The sequence below is a fragment of the Pecten maximus genome, chromosome 13 (assembly GCF_902652985.1).
Source record: "Pecten maximus chromosome 13, xPecMax1.1, whole genome shotgun sequence".
NCBI lineage: Eukaryota > Metazoa > Mollusca > Bivalvia > Pectinida > Pectinidae > Pecten > Pecten maximus.
In genome coordinates, this window is record NC_047027.1 from 27,018,335 (window position 1) to 27,035,135 (window position 16,801).

Consider the following 16,801-nt stretch of genomic DNA (forward strand, 5'->3'; position numbering starts at 1 on the left):
AACGGATAAAAGTAATATCTAAGACCTGTTTATTTTATATTATGAAATAATGGTTTATTGGAAATTGTATATCCAATGATCATTAATGGTTTGATATGCAAGTTAAAGTTGTATATATAAATTTATTGTTGATAAAAGATTCAAACTAGCAAAAGCTACCTTTATCACACTTGTAACATTATTATCAAGTTTCAGATTAATAGTATACCGGTAGTAAAATAAAACTTGTATCATCATATTTCACCAGTGGCACCTGATCATATTATTAGACATGATTTAAAACTACCTTGAAGGTAATTAAAACAGTAAAGTGCTTGCTGTACTAATATACACTGAGTGCATGTATATAATGTAATGAACATAGCTGCCTTCTGGAAATTGTATGTGATAGTTAAGTTTTCATTGTCTTTTTACTGAGTTTATTGCTCCATGATCAGCCAGCTGGGTCATTTTGAGATGGGATCTCCTTGTAGCAGTTGGTGACTACCTCACTGAACAACATACGGGAGGGCCTGTGACATGATATCCATAGCAATAAGGGTAAAGTGTCTTGCCCAAGGACACAACCACAACATGCACAGCACACACTGGCCTGTTTCTCAGCTCCCAGGAAATGCAAAATGCATCTTGTACCTTTACCCAAGATTACGTGACCAACGCTCTTACCGACTGAACTATCACAACCCCATTCTCTGTATCAGATTTCAAAATTATTTTCCTACAAGTTCATTGTTTATATAAATCTTAATGTCAGAATTTTTTTCTTCAGCCAAGAAGTGCGGAAGAGAACTATGTGTACGCCCAGATCAAGGAAATTACTGGTATAGATGATGAGCGTGTCATCAGGAGGGCCATAACTGCCTGTCAGGACCGCGATGGGAAATATGAAATTGAGAATGTTGTAACAATGCTGCTTGCTGACGACTTTGTTAATCCAGCTTTAAAGAAAAAGGTAATCCACTACTGGAGATACAAAATTGTTGTGAATCACGAATTCTCATTCTACAGCTATCCATCCAAATTCTTAATGAATTCAGTATCAGTAACTTTATAGATTTGAGATACAGTGGAATCCGCTTTAATATGTTTATATCATATATATAATGGGCTTCTAGTTAATTTTAATTTGTACTCTAGCCTTTTTATGATGATATCCTTATATGTACAGTTGGAGATATATAGGGTATATTATTTGTTAGTCTGTGTTGTGGCTCACAATTAGACCACAATTAAAAATATGTCTGTCTCCCCTTGCCCAACCCTATGTTTTGAACTTTGGTAGGTAGGGAATTTTTTTTTTCTCCAAAACTGAAGATATTTAATGGAGGCATAAAAGGTCATGTATTAATAGATTTAAAGGGTAAAACACGTAATGTTAGATGCTTGATAACAATTTTATTGAAATCACATTCTCCTGAACAGTTTTAAACATAAATTATGTTTTAAAAAATTTGAAATAAAATAATACTGTTGTAATATTAGGTTTTAAAGTAATTATTTCATATTGTCAGGCAGAAAATATTACCTGGCTGTCAGACTGACAGAGATCATTGAAATATGCAGGGTTCAAAGTGGATATTTTTACCAGGTGGCCTATTTGGCTATAGCTATACCAAGTCATTAAATCTAGGCGCCAATTAGAAAAGTTAATCGCCTGGCCTAGTTGTCTTTGACTTTTTTAAAAATGTCTTTTAAATTTATTCTTAGATCAGTATGATATCTCTGAAACTTTTTTAATTGTGAATTTCATTTAGCATGCACTGCAACCTTTGAAAAATTAACCAAATCGCAAATTTACACAAATTTTTTAATGGCCATGCAGGCACCTTATAGGTCAATAACTGGTCGCCAATGGTGATTTCAGGTACCATGACCACTAAAATAGGCGCCACTTTGAGCCCTGAATTATGAATCTATTGTTTAATTCACTATTATTATTGAAATATCATATCTGGTGAAAGAAGATATTACCGAACCCATTTAATGGTTGTATATAAAATTTTGTTTAACAGTCAGGCACAACAGCAGTACCCTCTATCGTTGTCCAAGAAGATGCGGCATCTGAAGTAAAAGCTGGGACGACTACTGTAGATGCAAGGGCACGCTTGCCTCCCTCTGAGAGGGAAACTACCACACAAGGAACACAAGAGGCTGGCACACAGGGAGCTACAGCAAGGAAAAGTGGTAAATGTTTATTGTTTATGGTGTTTTACAAGTTAGAAAGTATGATTACATACAATGGGGTGAGGGGGTGGGGGGGGTAGAAATGAAAGTTCATAGAAAGTCTTTCGGTATAACTACTATGATAAATTCTAGAGGGAATGAATTACAAAAATATTTGGAGATATACAAAATTTATATATTTTTCAAAATTCGTTCTCAGGGAATTAAGTTTTTTTCATCACATTATAAAGTGTGTTATGTGTTTTATTTACTTCTGAATATTCTGATACTGAAACCAGTTGTCATCTGAAAAAAACGCGAGTTATTCATTCAGGAAGCACTGTTAAGGATGACAAGAGTTATCCACCTTGCTCTGATTGGCTACAGGAAATGTTATAGATCTGACCAATGAGAATGCACCAACCAGTGACCTACACAAAGCCATTGTTGCCAGTCTCCAAGATACCCAAGGAATTCTGGGAGGGCAGGTGTCACGCGAGGAACAGGATATAAGCAGGTATAAAATGAATTTGTTTGAAATTCATGAAGAAAAAAATCTACAAATATTGTCACAGATTCACTAAGTTATTGATAGTTATCAATGTAAGTATCACTTCATCAGGAATGGACCACTTTTGGATGTTGAAAGAAAGGTCACGTAAGGGAAACGTGGGTTTACATTTAAAAACTTTTTCAGTACATATGAATTGATTTGACAAAGTTTGCAATGGAGAATTACTGAATTTGAGAGCAACTTATATCAAACTGCTGCGGTCAAGTGCTTAATTTGCTATGAATCATCCTTGGGACCAGGAAATCTTATCTAAAGGAAGAGAGAGAGACAGAGTTGCCCCCCTTGGTATTTTGATGCAGTATCTGAATGCAATAATAATTGTTATATTACTAGAAATAACAATATTTTTTCCTGTGATTTTTTAAATATCTTCATCAGCAATGCAGGCCCTTTGGATACTTGTTTGTCACGCACATAGGACTCTCTCTGAAAATTTTCCTGTTTGTCCAAGCATATTTCATTTCTTACAAAAATGATCTTTATCGGCTGAATTGTATACATGAATAAGTAACATTTGTTAGCATGCTGTGAATATGTTGTGGGGCATAGACTTAGTAAAATGTGATATATTCTCAAATAGAAGCTACATATGTTTTTGTTTTCAGAGTATTGGAGCAGAGTTTAGCTGAGAGTAAGGCTGGTACCAAGAGAAAGCGAGGAGATATCTGGTTTGTGGATCCTCTGAACCCTCACGAGAGGAAAAGACAGGAGGATTGTCCTGTAGGACTCAAAAACGTGGGCAATACCTGCTGGTTTAGTGCTGTCATACAGGTAGTGTTCTGACTTAGTATCAGTGTTCATTTTACTCTGCATCAGATGTAGAATGAGGGTATAAAGAAGATGTATGTAGTGTATGGGGCAGTGTATCTGATATACCGAGTAAGGATCCTTAATGAATGCGGGACATGAATTATACATGTGCAGTGATAGATATGCTGGTAAAGAAACTAAAGTAGAGTAAATAAATTCTTGCGGTACCTGAAATTTTAATACAATTGAAAACATATTGTTATTCTTATGTAAACATGATTATTTTGACTACTGTAAATGTGGTTATTTTCACGGGGGGTTAATTTTGCGTTTTTGATATGTGAGCTATATGTGTTGTGGTAATTTACAAGATCGGTCCACGTTCATTTGTAGTTCGAGATTTCACAAATTGATATCAAAATAATACATGTGGGGGAAATTTTCGCGATCAAAAGGACTCTGTGTTATTAGTGTAAATTTCCCCTCGCGTAAATTTACATGTTTACCGTATCAAATATTTGGGCGGACTCTTATGAAATTAACTTCACTTTAGACCAGTAATAAGCAGATGTCAATAAGAAACTTGTAGTATTTTTACTTGTGCTGCAGAGACCTGATTGCTTGTGACTGTCTTTGAAAATAATTTCGGCAGGGCTGGGGCTTCTATGAAAAATAATTATAAATCTCTTTAACTCAGTATTTGTGTTGTGTTTTCAGTCGTTGTTTCATATACGAAGGTTTCGTCACCTTGTCCTGAATTTTCGTTCGCCAAATGAATCTGACCAAGGAAATGGAGCTGTAAGTGTAATCAGATTGACTGGAAATATATAAATCAGTTTTGATAGATTTTATAAATAATTCTATAGATTTTACAATAATTCTATAAAATAAGAGAAGTGATTAGAAAGTATTGATATCAGAACTTAATTTATATTTTCAGAGTTTTGGGGTTTTTGTCAGAATGCTTTATTTTAACCTGTTTGTTTTGAAATGTAAATATGGTATTTTTTACTGAAAGTTTTTGTTCTTGTTCAATGAAGAAAACTTAATTTAAGTCCTAACAAGTTAATTTTTGTACCTTTCTGGCAAAATGAGGAATATAAAAAAGACAAATACGTTTAATATTTCTCAGTTTGTATTCTCCGCACTCACTGTAGAATTACAACACCTCAAAATATGAAAATAGATAAAAAAAATCCTGCATGCCTTTTGATTTGTATTAGCAGTATAACTAAAAACTAATCATTTATGTGTCAATATTGAGTTTTCTCTCAAATCAAACATGCTTTGGATCAAAATATTTGTAAACTTTGGCAGTTCTCATTAAAATCATAATAAGATAATGCATGGTTAACAATAATTTGAAAAGATCAAGTGATTTATCTACAGGAGTCCAGAAATCTCCGCTTCATGACAGAACTACGGTACCTTTTTGGGTTAATGATCGGATCTCATAAGAAGTATGTAGATCCTTCTAAAGCTGTGGAGATACTGAAGGAGGCGTTCTCCTCCTCACCATCTTCTTCTGGAGTAGGCGAGAGTCAACAGGTAAATATCGCCAGTGTCTCTCACTAAGTTTGTTCTTTGATTTTTTTTCCCGTCTGAAATTGTAGGATTGATGCATTTGTTCTCCATATTCTCATATCTGTTTAGACATTCTTGTACTTTCTTATCTTCCTAAAGTTTGTTAATGTCCATTTTTTGGAAACACCCCCCCCCCCCCCTCCTCCAAGCACAAGCATAATATATATATTTCTAGCAGGAAGCAATTATATGATATTATTATTTATTAGTTGGCAAATTTTTATCTATTATTTAATGAATATTAAAAGGGTACTTTCCCCCATATGTATCTCCTTTGTAAAATGACTATTTTGATGATTACAGATGTTGATACATTATAACCTTTTCATTACAGGACGTTAGCGAGTTCCAACATAAGTTACTGGAGTGGCTAGAGGATGCTTTTAAAGCTGACACGTCATGCCCCTCCTCCCCAGAACAGCAAGAGTGAGTACTCTTCACAACAGTTCTGCATTTGTCATAAAAAAAGTACAATAGTGTTGTGAATCAGGGCTTTTTCTGAGGGCTTTTGGGGGCCATTAATCGGCCCCATGTCAAATTGGAATTACAGTCAAACCTGCTCTAACGACCTCCTGTATATAACGACTGCCTGTCTATAACGACCGGTTTTAAGATTCCCCGTGAAATTTTACTATATAACGACCCTCTGTATAGCGACTACCTGTCTAATGTGACTAACGACAGGTGATTTCGGAACGACGGTCGCTAATTTGTTTTCTATAGCGACCGATTTCTGTCGGCCATCTTCTGCTCTCGGCAGTCATACCTCATAAAATCCCCAGAAAATTCAGACACATCGACCCTGGCTTGATTATACAAACAAAGGACTACCACAACCCTGGCCTGAGTATATAAACAAAAGACCCCTACCACCTGTTAGCCTATAATCACTGTAGCTGCCCTGGCCTGGGGCTTGGTAAGAGAGGAGTCGGGCCACCATGCGTGTCGATATTACAGTACAACTGTGCACAGGTGGCTTCATTTGACACGGTCAGTTAATTTTGTGATTACAACTAGGATACATCACTTCAATAACAAACACTGGTCATATCTGTCAACAAGATTTACTCACATGAAAGCCAATAATGCCTTTCTTAATCGTAGCTGTCGGTACTAGCGTTTGTACTGCCGCCATCTTTAATTAGTCAATACTAATAAAAAGTCGTAAACTGACACAAATATCTGGATTTGAATTTGGGTCAGGAAAACAAATATTTTGGTTTTAAGAAGTAAGACTATAACACAAAATAATTAGTAGTAACACAAATATAATTAATTAATTATTGTGTATTCTTTTTCTTTATTTATGAAAGTAAGGGAGATAATTTGATAGATACATATAGCATTATTTCAGAACGAAATATTTTAAAAAAAGTATCCATAAGACCATTTTGAGTTATATTTTGTCTTTGGGTCCACAAAACCATTAAATATTAAACCCTTCAGATTTATAAAGTTTATGCATTTATTTAACTTCTGACTGGTCTTCTGAATGCCCTGTTCAATGACAATTTTTTTATGGCAGTTTTAAGTAAATTGGTTGGTGCAATAATTTTGACCTGTCTATAAAGGCAACCTGTCTATAGTGTCTATAGACAGGTGTTTGACTGTATTTCATATTTAAGCTAAATTCCCAAAATTTGTTGTTCTCGAAAAAAATCCCAATTCACTATTTTCTTCCCAAAATGAGACAAAAAGGCCCCTTCCAAAACCAGTGAGAAAAAGCTCTGTGAATGTATGTGACAAGCTGATTCTTTAAGCGAAGGTGTTTATGTGTCACCTGTCCTGAAGCTGACATTTGTCATAAAAAAGAATGATAGTGCTGTAACTGTATGTGACAAACTGATTTCTTTAAGCAAAAGTTTTTATGTACGCACTCATACTTGTTTGATGGTACGCTAAACCTGTCATTGTCGGCAATATAGATATTGAGTATATAACAAAGGTATAAACATGGTTTTAGTGCCTAATTTTTTATTGGGGGGGGGGGGGGGGAATGATTCATTGATAATTCTTGTTCAGAAAATAAATGTGGAAGTAGAAAGTCATAATAAGTTGATCAGGAAATATTTGGAACTGTTTACAGTAGAAAGTTATTAATCAGAGAAATCTATGTTCAATTCGTTAACATATTGTCAATATCTGGGCAATATTCCATCTTGATATGGTTAAGCAATTGAAGATTGATACCCTTGTATTCCATGTTTCACAGTATTGGTTTGTGTTGCAGAAGTGCTGAGGGAGATAGCAATACGAAGAAGATGAAGAACCCCATGGTAGAGTTGTTTTACGGACAGTATCGTGCCGAGGGTACAAATGAGGGTAAGACTGTTCGGACATTCTTTTAAATTTTTATTATTTTTGAATCCTGTCACTTTTTAATTTTTAGATTAACAGATTTTTTAAATCTTCATTTAAGTTTAAAACAAACAAGAATAAGAGCTATAGTTAAAATATGAATTGATTAAGTAAGATATTTATCAGTTTATTAAGACTTAACTAAAAGCATTAAAATTGAAATTGAATTTTGTTCATATTACTAAACTGTTATTCAGAATATTTTGTTCATATAACTAAACTATTATTCAGAATATTTTGTTTATATAACTAAACTATTATTCAGAATATTTTGTTTATATAACTAAACAATGTTATTTTCTGTATGGAATGTACAGGTAAGGGTTTTAGTAACGATGAGACATTCGGCCAGTTTCCTCTACAAGTAAATGGTTTCCGGGACGTTCACGAGAGTTTAGAAGCTGCCACTGCTCCGGGGGTGATAGAAACCATCAGTGGTAACACTACGCAAACATCTGGTCAGGAGGTAACTATTGGTAACGTGTTATTATACCGCAGGAGGTAAACATAGCGGCCATGTACATTATCAGGAGGGAAATGTAATAGCTAGGTACATTATCAGGAGGGAAATGTAATAGCTAGGTACATTATCAGGAGGGAAATGTAATAGCTAGGTACATTATCAGGAGGGAAACATACCAGCTAGGTACATTATCAGGAGGGAAACATAACAGCTAGGTACATTATCAGGAGGTAAACATAACAGCTAGGTACATTATCAGGAGGTAAACATAACAGCTAGGTACATTATCAGGAGGTAAACATAACAGCTTGGTACGTTATCAGGAGGTAAACATAACAGCTTGGTACGTTATCAGGAGGTAAACATAACAGCCAGGTACATTATCAGGAGGGAAACATAACAGCTAGGTACATTATCAGGAGGTAACTATTGGTAACGTTTTATTATACCACAGGAGGTAAACGTAATGGTCAGGTACATTATCAGGAGGTAACTATTGGTTATGTGTTATAATTTATTAGTCAGGAGGTAAACATAACAGCTAGGTACATTATCAGGAGGTTAACTTAACAGCCAGGTACATTATATGGAGGTTAATGAAACAGTCCTGATCATAGCAGGTAAATATAAGAGCAGCGTATGCTATTTGATGTAACATATCAACACAACATGAGAATTGGACTACTACTAGTATTATCAGTAATGTTGTATATGTCTTGTACAGCTGTTCTTCTGATTGTTTATTTTATCATTTCAAGTATCTACTTCGATCACATCATTTTTCCACACTTGAATAATAAGCCTTGTTGTTTTATTTCAGCTCTGGTTTACACGACTGCCGCCTGTGTTGACTTTTGAATTATCTAGATTTCAATTTAATCAGCAATTAGGACGACCGGAGAAAATTCACAATAAAATAGAATTTCCCCAGGTGATCTACATGGACAGGTGAGATGATGTTTAGACCATGTGTGTAAGGAAGATCTATTGTCGTCCTGTGTTTTAATTGTTATACAAACTATCAAATAACTCAACAGAGTGAAGTGAGAAAACGTGGAATCTTGTGTGTGAAAGAAGAATGGCTTAATAATGATTAAATTAGCGATTTGTGTCTGGTGATCGGGAACGATGAACGTTTCATTTATAGATATATGTGATCTGTCATGATGAACATTTCATTTATATGTATATGTGATTCGTAATGATGAACATTTCATTTATATGTATATGTGATTCGTAATGATGAACATTTCATTTATATGTATATGTGATTCGTAACGATGAACGTTTCATTTATAGGTATATGTGCTGTAACAAAATAGAAACAAGACACAGACGAGAACAGGTCAAAAAGCTACGAGAGGAATTATCTATTCTTAATACAAGGCTTAACAAGTAAGTATGGCAGGATCTATCGATTTATCCATGGTACTTCTTGTATCAATCATCGGTAGATCCACAGCCTCCTTAGTATACATAATATATATATTGGTAACATGTTTTGTTAAGGCAAATGGTCTATGTAGTAAAGGTATTTAAATGCTTGTTGGATGGCACAGTGGTAAAACACTTGTCTCTCAACTAGGCGGCCGGGGTTCGATTCCCTGATTGGGCGTCAAAAGGTATGGGGTCACTTGCCTGACCCTGTGGGTTTTTCCCTGAATAAAATCATCGCAGACTTCCATCTGGGGCATCAGGCATGATTAATATAAGTTGATAGAACTTGTTTCTGGTTGTTGTAAGATAAATGAAGGTTACATAATCTATAATCTAAGGTTAAGAAAAATAATATGACTGCAGCAAAGAATGTAGTACTTTACTTATATCATAGTTAGCTTTATTGAAAAGGGTATCTGATTCTATTGATTATAAAGGTATCCGATTCTATTGATCTTAAAGGAATCTGATTCTATTGATCATAAAGGTATCTAAATCTATTGATAATAAAGGCATCTGATTCTATTGATCATCAAGCTATTTGATTCTATTGATCGTAAAGGCATCTGATTCTATTGATCGTAAAGGCATCTGATTCTATTGATCGCAAAGGCATCTGATTCTATTGATCGTAAAGGCATCTGATTCTATTGATCGTAAAGGCATCTGATTCTTTTGATCGTAAAGGCATCTGATTCTTTTGATCGTAAAGGCATCTGATTCTTTTGATCGTAAAGGTATCTGATTCTTTTGATCGTAAAGGTATCTGATTCTTTTGATCGTAAAGGCATCTGATTCTTTTGATCGTAAAGGCATCTGATTCTATTGATCGTAAAGGCATCTGATTCTATTGATCGTAAAGGCATCTGATTCTTTTGATCGTAAAGGCATCTGATTCTTTTGATCGTAAAGGTATCTGATTCTTTTGATTGTAAAGGTATCTGATTCTATTGATCATAAAGGTATATTTAATTCTATTGATCATAAAGCTATCTGATTTTATTGATCATTAAGATATATCGTGGTAAGATGACCGACACTCCTATGGTGGAAGGAGAATTAATCTAATTTTGTTTAGAACATATCAGATTTAACCATTACGTGTCTGGTAGTTCTAAGTAAGATATGATGACGTGGACTGTTCCAGTTTAACCATTATGTGTCTGGTAGTTCTAGGTAAGATATGATGATGTTGACCGTTTCAGATTTAACCATTACAGGTGTGGTAGTTCTAGGTAAGAAATGATGACGTTGACCGTTTCAGATTTAACCATTACGTGTCTGGTAGTTCTAGGTAAGGCCACACCAAATTAATCAGTTGTTCGTCGGGAATCCCGCTCCAAAAATATCAAAGTCGAGAAAAAAATAAAAATAAATTTTTCCCGCACCTCCGGAAAAATCGTCAAATCCGGATTTTTTTTCCCGTTTTCCGACTTCTTTTTCCGGTTATTACAACACATTTCGACGCTTGAAACACCGACCCAAACAAGCGTTTCGTTGATACCTGATGCAGAGATGAAAAAAATGGCGGAAAGGCTCCGGCCTAGCACGAGGATAGTCTGCTGTAAATTCTTGGAATAGTATGGGTATTTTTATAGTAAGTGTACAGAGGGGGTCGGGTGCACTAATGTTAAATACAGCTATCGAAGCGGAGAACAATGAAACGTTTTATGACCTTTTTATTCGCAGTATTAACTACCACCTTGGAAATACAACATCAAACACGTCAAAAAGCGAAAGGTGTAAATCAGATATTGATCATACAATGCTTGACAAATTCTGATAGGACATGCAGTTTGATAACATTATTTGTGATAATATTTTAATGTAAAATACATTCTGTATCAATCTCAAGTAAAAGAACAATGCTGCGATGTGTGAATGGATGTAAAATCCATAGTTTGCTCGGAAGAAGGCGATTATGATCTGTATTGTTTTCCGTCCATTTACCAAACTGCATTTTGTTAAATATGTTTTTATGAAAAAAACCTGAAAAGTCTTTTTTATGTATCTAGTTTTACATGTTTTGTTAGTTTTACATTTTTTGTAATGTGGTAATAATCAAAGTATTTATTTTATTTTGAAGAATGATATTTTTTGTTAAACCAGGTCAGTACCTATGTGATATTTTTTTATTTGTATTCCATAGTAATAATAAGAAAATGTGGAATTATTTTATTCCAATTTCATCATTTCACAGATTTATAGTTGTCCTCTTAGTATTAGGGCTATTCCATTAAAATATCTAAATGACCCCAGGATTCCAAAACAATTCACCTCTGTCCATGGTTGGATTTCGCTCCAATTACTTCTGTGTATTAAAATTAATTAAATAAATTCTTTGGGTGGTACCCCTAAAAAAAATGGACTCCTGGGGTAGGGTAGATGTTTTACTGGAAAAGCCCTTAGTTTTACTGTTAAATACGTGTCAATTATATTTGATAGATGCTGAATTCCCAAAAACATTAAAAGATAGCTAACTTTGGGATAGCCATATACATTTTAATGATTATGTTTCTAATATGCCAATTTTCTGTTGTTTTATATGGTATTATTATTATTTTTGTTCCAGATAATTATATATGATATAGTGATTTTGTTTTTTCTGTGCCAATTTTCTTTTGTTTCATACATTATTTTCTATTATACCGGTATTTGTTCCATACAAATGAGAGAACTGTGTTAAGTTTGATTTGATCAAGTAGATCAGGTATTAAATTGTTGTTGGATTTTACATACAATTGTTTAGTTATTTGTGTATGAAATCACTTCATGATATACATGTACTTGAATTAATCACAAATAGACACAAACATCTGTTCAATATGGTATTCAGTTTATTTCCAACATTTGGTGGAAAAAAAAATAACGGAAAAAAATATCGCTCGCACATCATTTGAACACTTCGCCTCTTGAAATCTCTAAATGGAAATTTTTTGCTAGAAAAAAAAATTTCGCTCGCTCGCCCCAATTTTTTTTACCAGTTTCCCGAAGAACAACTGATTAATTTGGTGTGGCCTAAGATATGATGACGTTGACCGTTTCAGATTTAACCAATACGTGTCGGGTAGTTCTAGGTAAGATATGATGACGTTGCCCATTTCAGATTTAACCATTACGGGTCGGGTAGTTCTAGGTAAGATATGATGACGTTGCCCATTTCAGATTTAACCATTATGGGTCGGGTAGTTCTAGGTAAGATATGATGACGTTGACCGTTTCAGATTTAACCATTACAGGTCTGGTAGTTCTAGATAAGATATGATGGCGTTGACTGTTTCAGATTTAACCATTAAGGGTCGGGTAGTTCTAGGTAAGATATGATGGCGTTGACTGTTTCAGATTTAACCATTACGGGTCGGGTAGTAAGAAGGTGCCACTACAAGATGTCTTATCCTATGCTCTGGAGTTTGCTCAAAGTAAACCAGACCACTTTTCTAGTCTCCCCCAAGATGTGGAAATGGAATCTCCTAAGCCACAAAGGTAGGTCAACTCCCTCTATATAGTAAAATGGAATCCCTCAATCCATGAAAGTATGTAAGCTCCCTCTAAACAGTGAGAAAGGAATATCCCAATCTGCAAAAGTAGGTATTCTTTCCCTAGTCTCAGGATGAATCTATGTTGTTAATTTTTTCCATTCAGAGAAAGACTACCAAGTTACACAATTTGCAAAAGTAGATTATATTTCAACATGATTTGTAGCAATACAGACTGCATATTAAAAGCAGTAAATGTATTTTTAGATAAATTATTCTTACAAAAAAATTTGGATAAGGCATCAGTCAGTGAATTTGAAATATTGAAAACCTTAAGACAGTTCATAATAGATTTACATGACTGTGTATAATATCATTAAAAATCTATGTATGAGGAATGCATTATCTCCCCTTGGACTGTTGTATTATATTGACTGTTGTGCTGGAGGACAAGGATCTTTGAAATAATAGTGTGATTTTGTTACAAAATTAAATAGATAATTGTGTTTTAGTTGTATAACAACAATATTTAAATTGAGGAAAGAAATGATTGTTTCAAACATGACAGATATTATTGATTGTCTCTTACAGTGATATCACTATGGTGACTGAATCCTCCCCAGTAAAGTCCCCGGGGACTGACGTCACCATGACCCCTGCAACCCCTCCCCGCCCTCACCGGACGTCAGGAGTAACCTCAAGCCCAGCCCCCCGTCACATCACAGACGGAGAGCTGCAAGTGTTACAGGATTGTCTCCATCGCTGGAGGACGGAAGTCGAACAGGACGTGAGAGGTAAGTACAGCAATACGGAAACATGTCCCATACTTAGAAAACAGTGGCAGATATGCTTTTAGCTTACCTGGTCAGAAAGCCATAGTGAGTTTATGCCGTTGTACAGCATCTATCATCTATCATCTGTCATCTGTCATCTATTATCTGTCATCTATTATCTGCCATCTATCATATGTCATCTATCATCTGTCATCTGTCCTCTATCACTCACCTATCTATCATCGGTCCTCTATCATCTGTCATATATCATCTGTCCTCTATCATCTATCATCGGTCCTCTATCATCTGTCCTCTATCATCTATCATCTGTCTTTCCATCTGGCTTTAACTTTGTTCTTTAACTGGCTTCTTCTCAAAACCAAAATGCCTGGAATTATTATATTTAGCTGGTAAATTCCTGTGAAAAAGCACGACAGAATTCACAAAAAAAATAAATCTTGACCGATATTCAAGGTCACAGGGGTCAAATTTGGGTCCTTATGTACATATAATTAACTAGTTATTTGTGTGATGAAGATAGCAGAGAGTAGTCACCGAAATGTCACAATTAAACTCAAGTGCTAGTTGTGATATACCAAAGACTAATCACATGCTTGTTGAGATGTTAATAGTCCACTTGTATTGATGTAAATGGGCTTGTAGAGGACACGACTAAGTTCTGATCTTTCCACAGAGTTACAGGACAACATCAACATACTGGAGGACAATGTCAACAGGATGTACAGTGATGAGGCGATGCAGAGGGTGAGTTGGGATTCTCCTCTGTCTTCATCATAGGATAAATACTTTCAAAATTACATACAGAATAGGTTTAAATATTGATGATAGACGTTTACAAGGGCTATATTTGGCTCTGTGTTGACAATACCGGGTTCAGCTCCCATCCTTGGGTTGACCGTACCCAGACCAGCTCTGGTCCTTGTGAATTCTGATTGGTCTTCAGTATTTTCATTACTTTGGTGTTGATATCAATTTACATTTAACTTTGGTTTAAGGGTAGTTGCCCTTAGGAGTACTGCTTCTGGTTTAACACATACTGTTTTCATTGAGAAGACGTCTAGGAAGGGAGACAACTCTGTCGGAGGGTGTCATTTACCAGTATTAAGAGAGATCTGGCTTTCACGAAACTTCTCAATTCTTAACTCTCAATTCTCAAGCTAAGTTCGTACTTAAAAATGGCTTTTTCAAACACGTTCTTAAATATTTAAGAACGATGTGACAGACTTAAGCATGCTCAGGACCATTCTCAAATATTGGCCCGTTCTCAACTTAAAATCTGAGAAATGAGAAGTAAGAATTTGCTTAAAGTTAAGCATGTACTCAGAGTTGAGAATTGAGAACGGAGTTAAGAAGTTTCGTGAAAGCAGGGCCTGGTCCTTGTAATTTGCCTTTAGTATTTTAAGTTCTTTTATCTGTTGACAGTACCCGTACCAGCTCCATGCGGTCCTTGTCCATGAAGGACAGGCAGCGTCGGGTCACTACTGGGCCTATATCTATAACACTGCCAAAGACAGGTGGCTAAAGTTTAACGACATCACCGTGTCGGAAGCTTCGTGGGACGAGCTGGCCAAGGAGAGTGTCGGAGGGTACCACAACGCTAGTGCTTATTGTCTCATGTATGTGGACAAGTCACAGTTACAACAGACAGGTAAGGATGATCCGTGGCACTATAACTTACCTGACAATTATAGACTTGACAGTTACAACAGACAGGTAAGGACAATCTAACTTACCTGACAATTATAGACTTCACAGTTACAACAGACAGGTAAGGACACTCTAACTTACCTGACAATTATAGACTTCACAGTTACAACAGACAGGTGAGGACAATCTAACTTACCTGACAATTATAGACTTCACAGTTACAACAGACAGGTAAGGACACTCTAACTTACCTGACAATTATAGACTTCACAGTTACAACAGACAGGTAAGGATATTCTGGGACAATCTAACTTACCTGACAATTATAGAATTACAACAGACAGGTAAGGATATTCTGGGACAATCTAACTTACCTGACAATTATAGACTTCACAGTTACACCAGACAGGTAAGGACAATATAACTTACCTGATAATTATAGACATCACAGTTACAACAGACAGGTAAGAACAATGTAACTTACCTGACAATAATAGACTTCACAGTTACAACAGACAGGTAAGAACAATGTAACTTACCTGACAATTATAGACCTTACCTGACAATTATAGACTTCACAGTTACAACAGACCGGTAAGGACCAATCTAACTTACCTGACAATTATAGACTTCACAGTTACAACAGACAGGTAAGGACAATGTAACTTACCTGACAATTATAGACTTCACATTGCAGTCGAAATCTGTCTTTTACTCTGCCAGAGGCCATGTTGTGTCTTCCATGTCCATTCATCTATTCATCGTGATCAAAATCTCCAGAGATTGTTATTCCCCCTTTAACTGTTTTAAAGCCATACATACATATATTGTAGATATTGTTAGATATCTTAAGATATTGCAAATCGTTATTGTTCCTACCTGAACTTCTCAAATGAGTCACAATAAAAATCTTAATTAAAATCTGTATCATCATGCATTTTCATTCAAATCTAGTATTTAAGAGGTATAGATATCTTAACAGCTTTTTAAAAGTGGATATTCTTCTGTTTGTGAAAAAAATAAGAAAAAATTAACATTTTACTTTAAAATCTTAAGTGTAAATTTGCCAAGACAGACTGGAAACCTGATTTCACTGTTTTCTGACCACATTATTTATATAGTTAACAGTTATTGTTTCTGATTCTAATGTACAGTGATATTTGCTCTCTGTTTAGACCTGGTAGATATTGACTTAGTAGGCAAGGATTTGGACAGTCTACCAAAGGACTTGAAGGAATCCGTCATCCTAGATAACAAGAAGTTTGAGGAGGAAATCCTTGACTGGGACAACGATCAGGCGAGAAAAGCTGCTGGAGAATCGGCAGCCGCAGCTGAACACAAACCAGGTCTGTCATAATCACTTACAATTTCTGAAAAATAAATTTGATTTAAGATTGTATTTTCTTTGTAAATATTTCACGTACAGTCAGATGTAGCTCATGCTAAAGACCTATATCAGGGTCAGTCAAAGTTTTTTCCACTCTAGTTAATTTCCTTATAAAGAATTGTGGGTTAACCCTTTTCAACCCTCAGAAACTGAAATGGACTCTACCAT

The 16,801-nt window shown here is 35.3% G+C and overlaps 1 protein-coding gene across 2 annotated transcripts in view; it reads left to right on the top strand.

The window, feature by feature from the left end:
- LOC117340773 (ubiquitin carboxyl-terminal hydrolase 25-like) overlaps positions 1-16,801 on the top strand; it is a 31,988-nt gene that overhangs the window by 1,562 nt on the left and 13,625 nt on the right. Inside the window, exons 2-17 of one of the 2 annotated variants that reach the window (XM_033902541.1) lie at positions 770-952; positions 2,013-2,184; positions 2,551-2,680; positions 3,343-3,508; positions 4,205-4,285; positions 4,877-5,035; positions 5,406-5,497; positions 7,302-7,393; positions 7,747-7,895; positions 8,713-8,840; positions 9,192-9,287; positions 12,672-12,812; positions 13,397-13,599; positions 14,273-14,343; positions 15,022-15,247; positions 16,422-16,592. In XM_033902541.1, coding sequence (XP_033758432.1) covers positions 770-952; positions 2,013-2,184; positions 2,551-2,680; positions 3,343-3,508; positions 4,205-4,285; positions 4,877-5,035; positions 5,406-5,497; positions 7,302-7,393; positions 7,747-7,895; positions 8,713-8,840; positions 9,192-9,287; positions 12,672-12,812; positions 13,397-13,599; positions 14,273-14,343; positions 15,022-15,247; positions 16,422-16,592 — 2,260 coding nt within the window. The remainder of the gene's footprint in view (positions 1-769; positions 953-2,012; positions 2,185-2,550; positions 2,681-3,342; positions 3,509-4,204; positions 4,286-4,876; positions 5,036-5,405; positions 5,498-7,301; positions 7,394-7,746; positions 7,896-8,712; positions 8,841-9,191; positions 9,288-12,671; positions 12,813-13,396; positions 13,600-14,272; positions 14,344-15,021; positions 15,248-16,421; positions 16,593-16,801) is intronic. The other variant, XM_033902542.1, reaches the window with a different exon arrangement.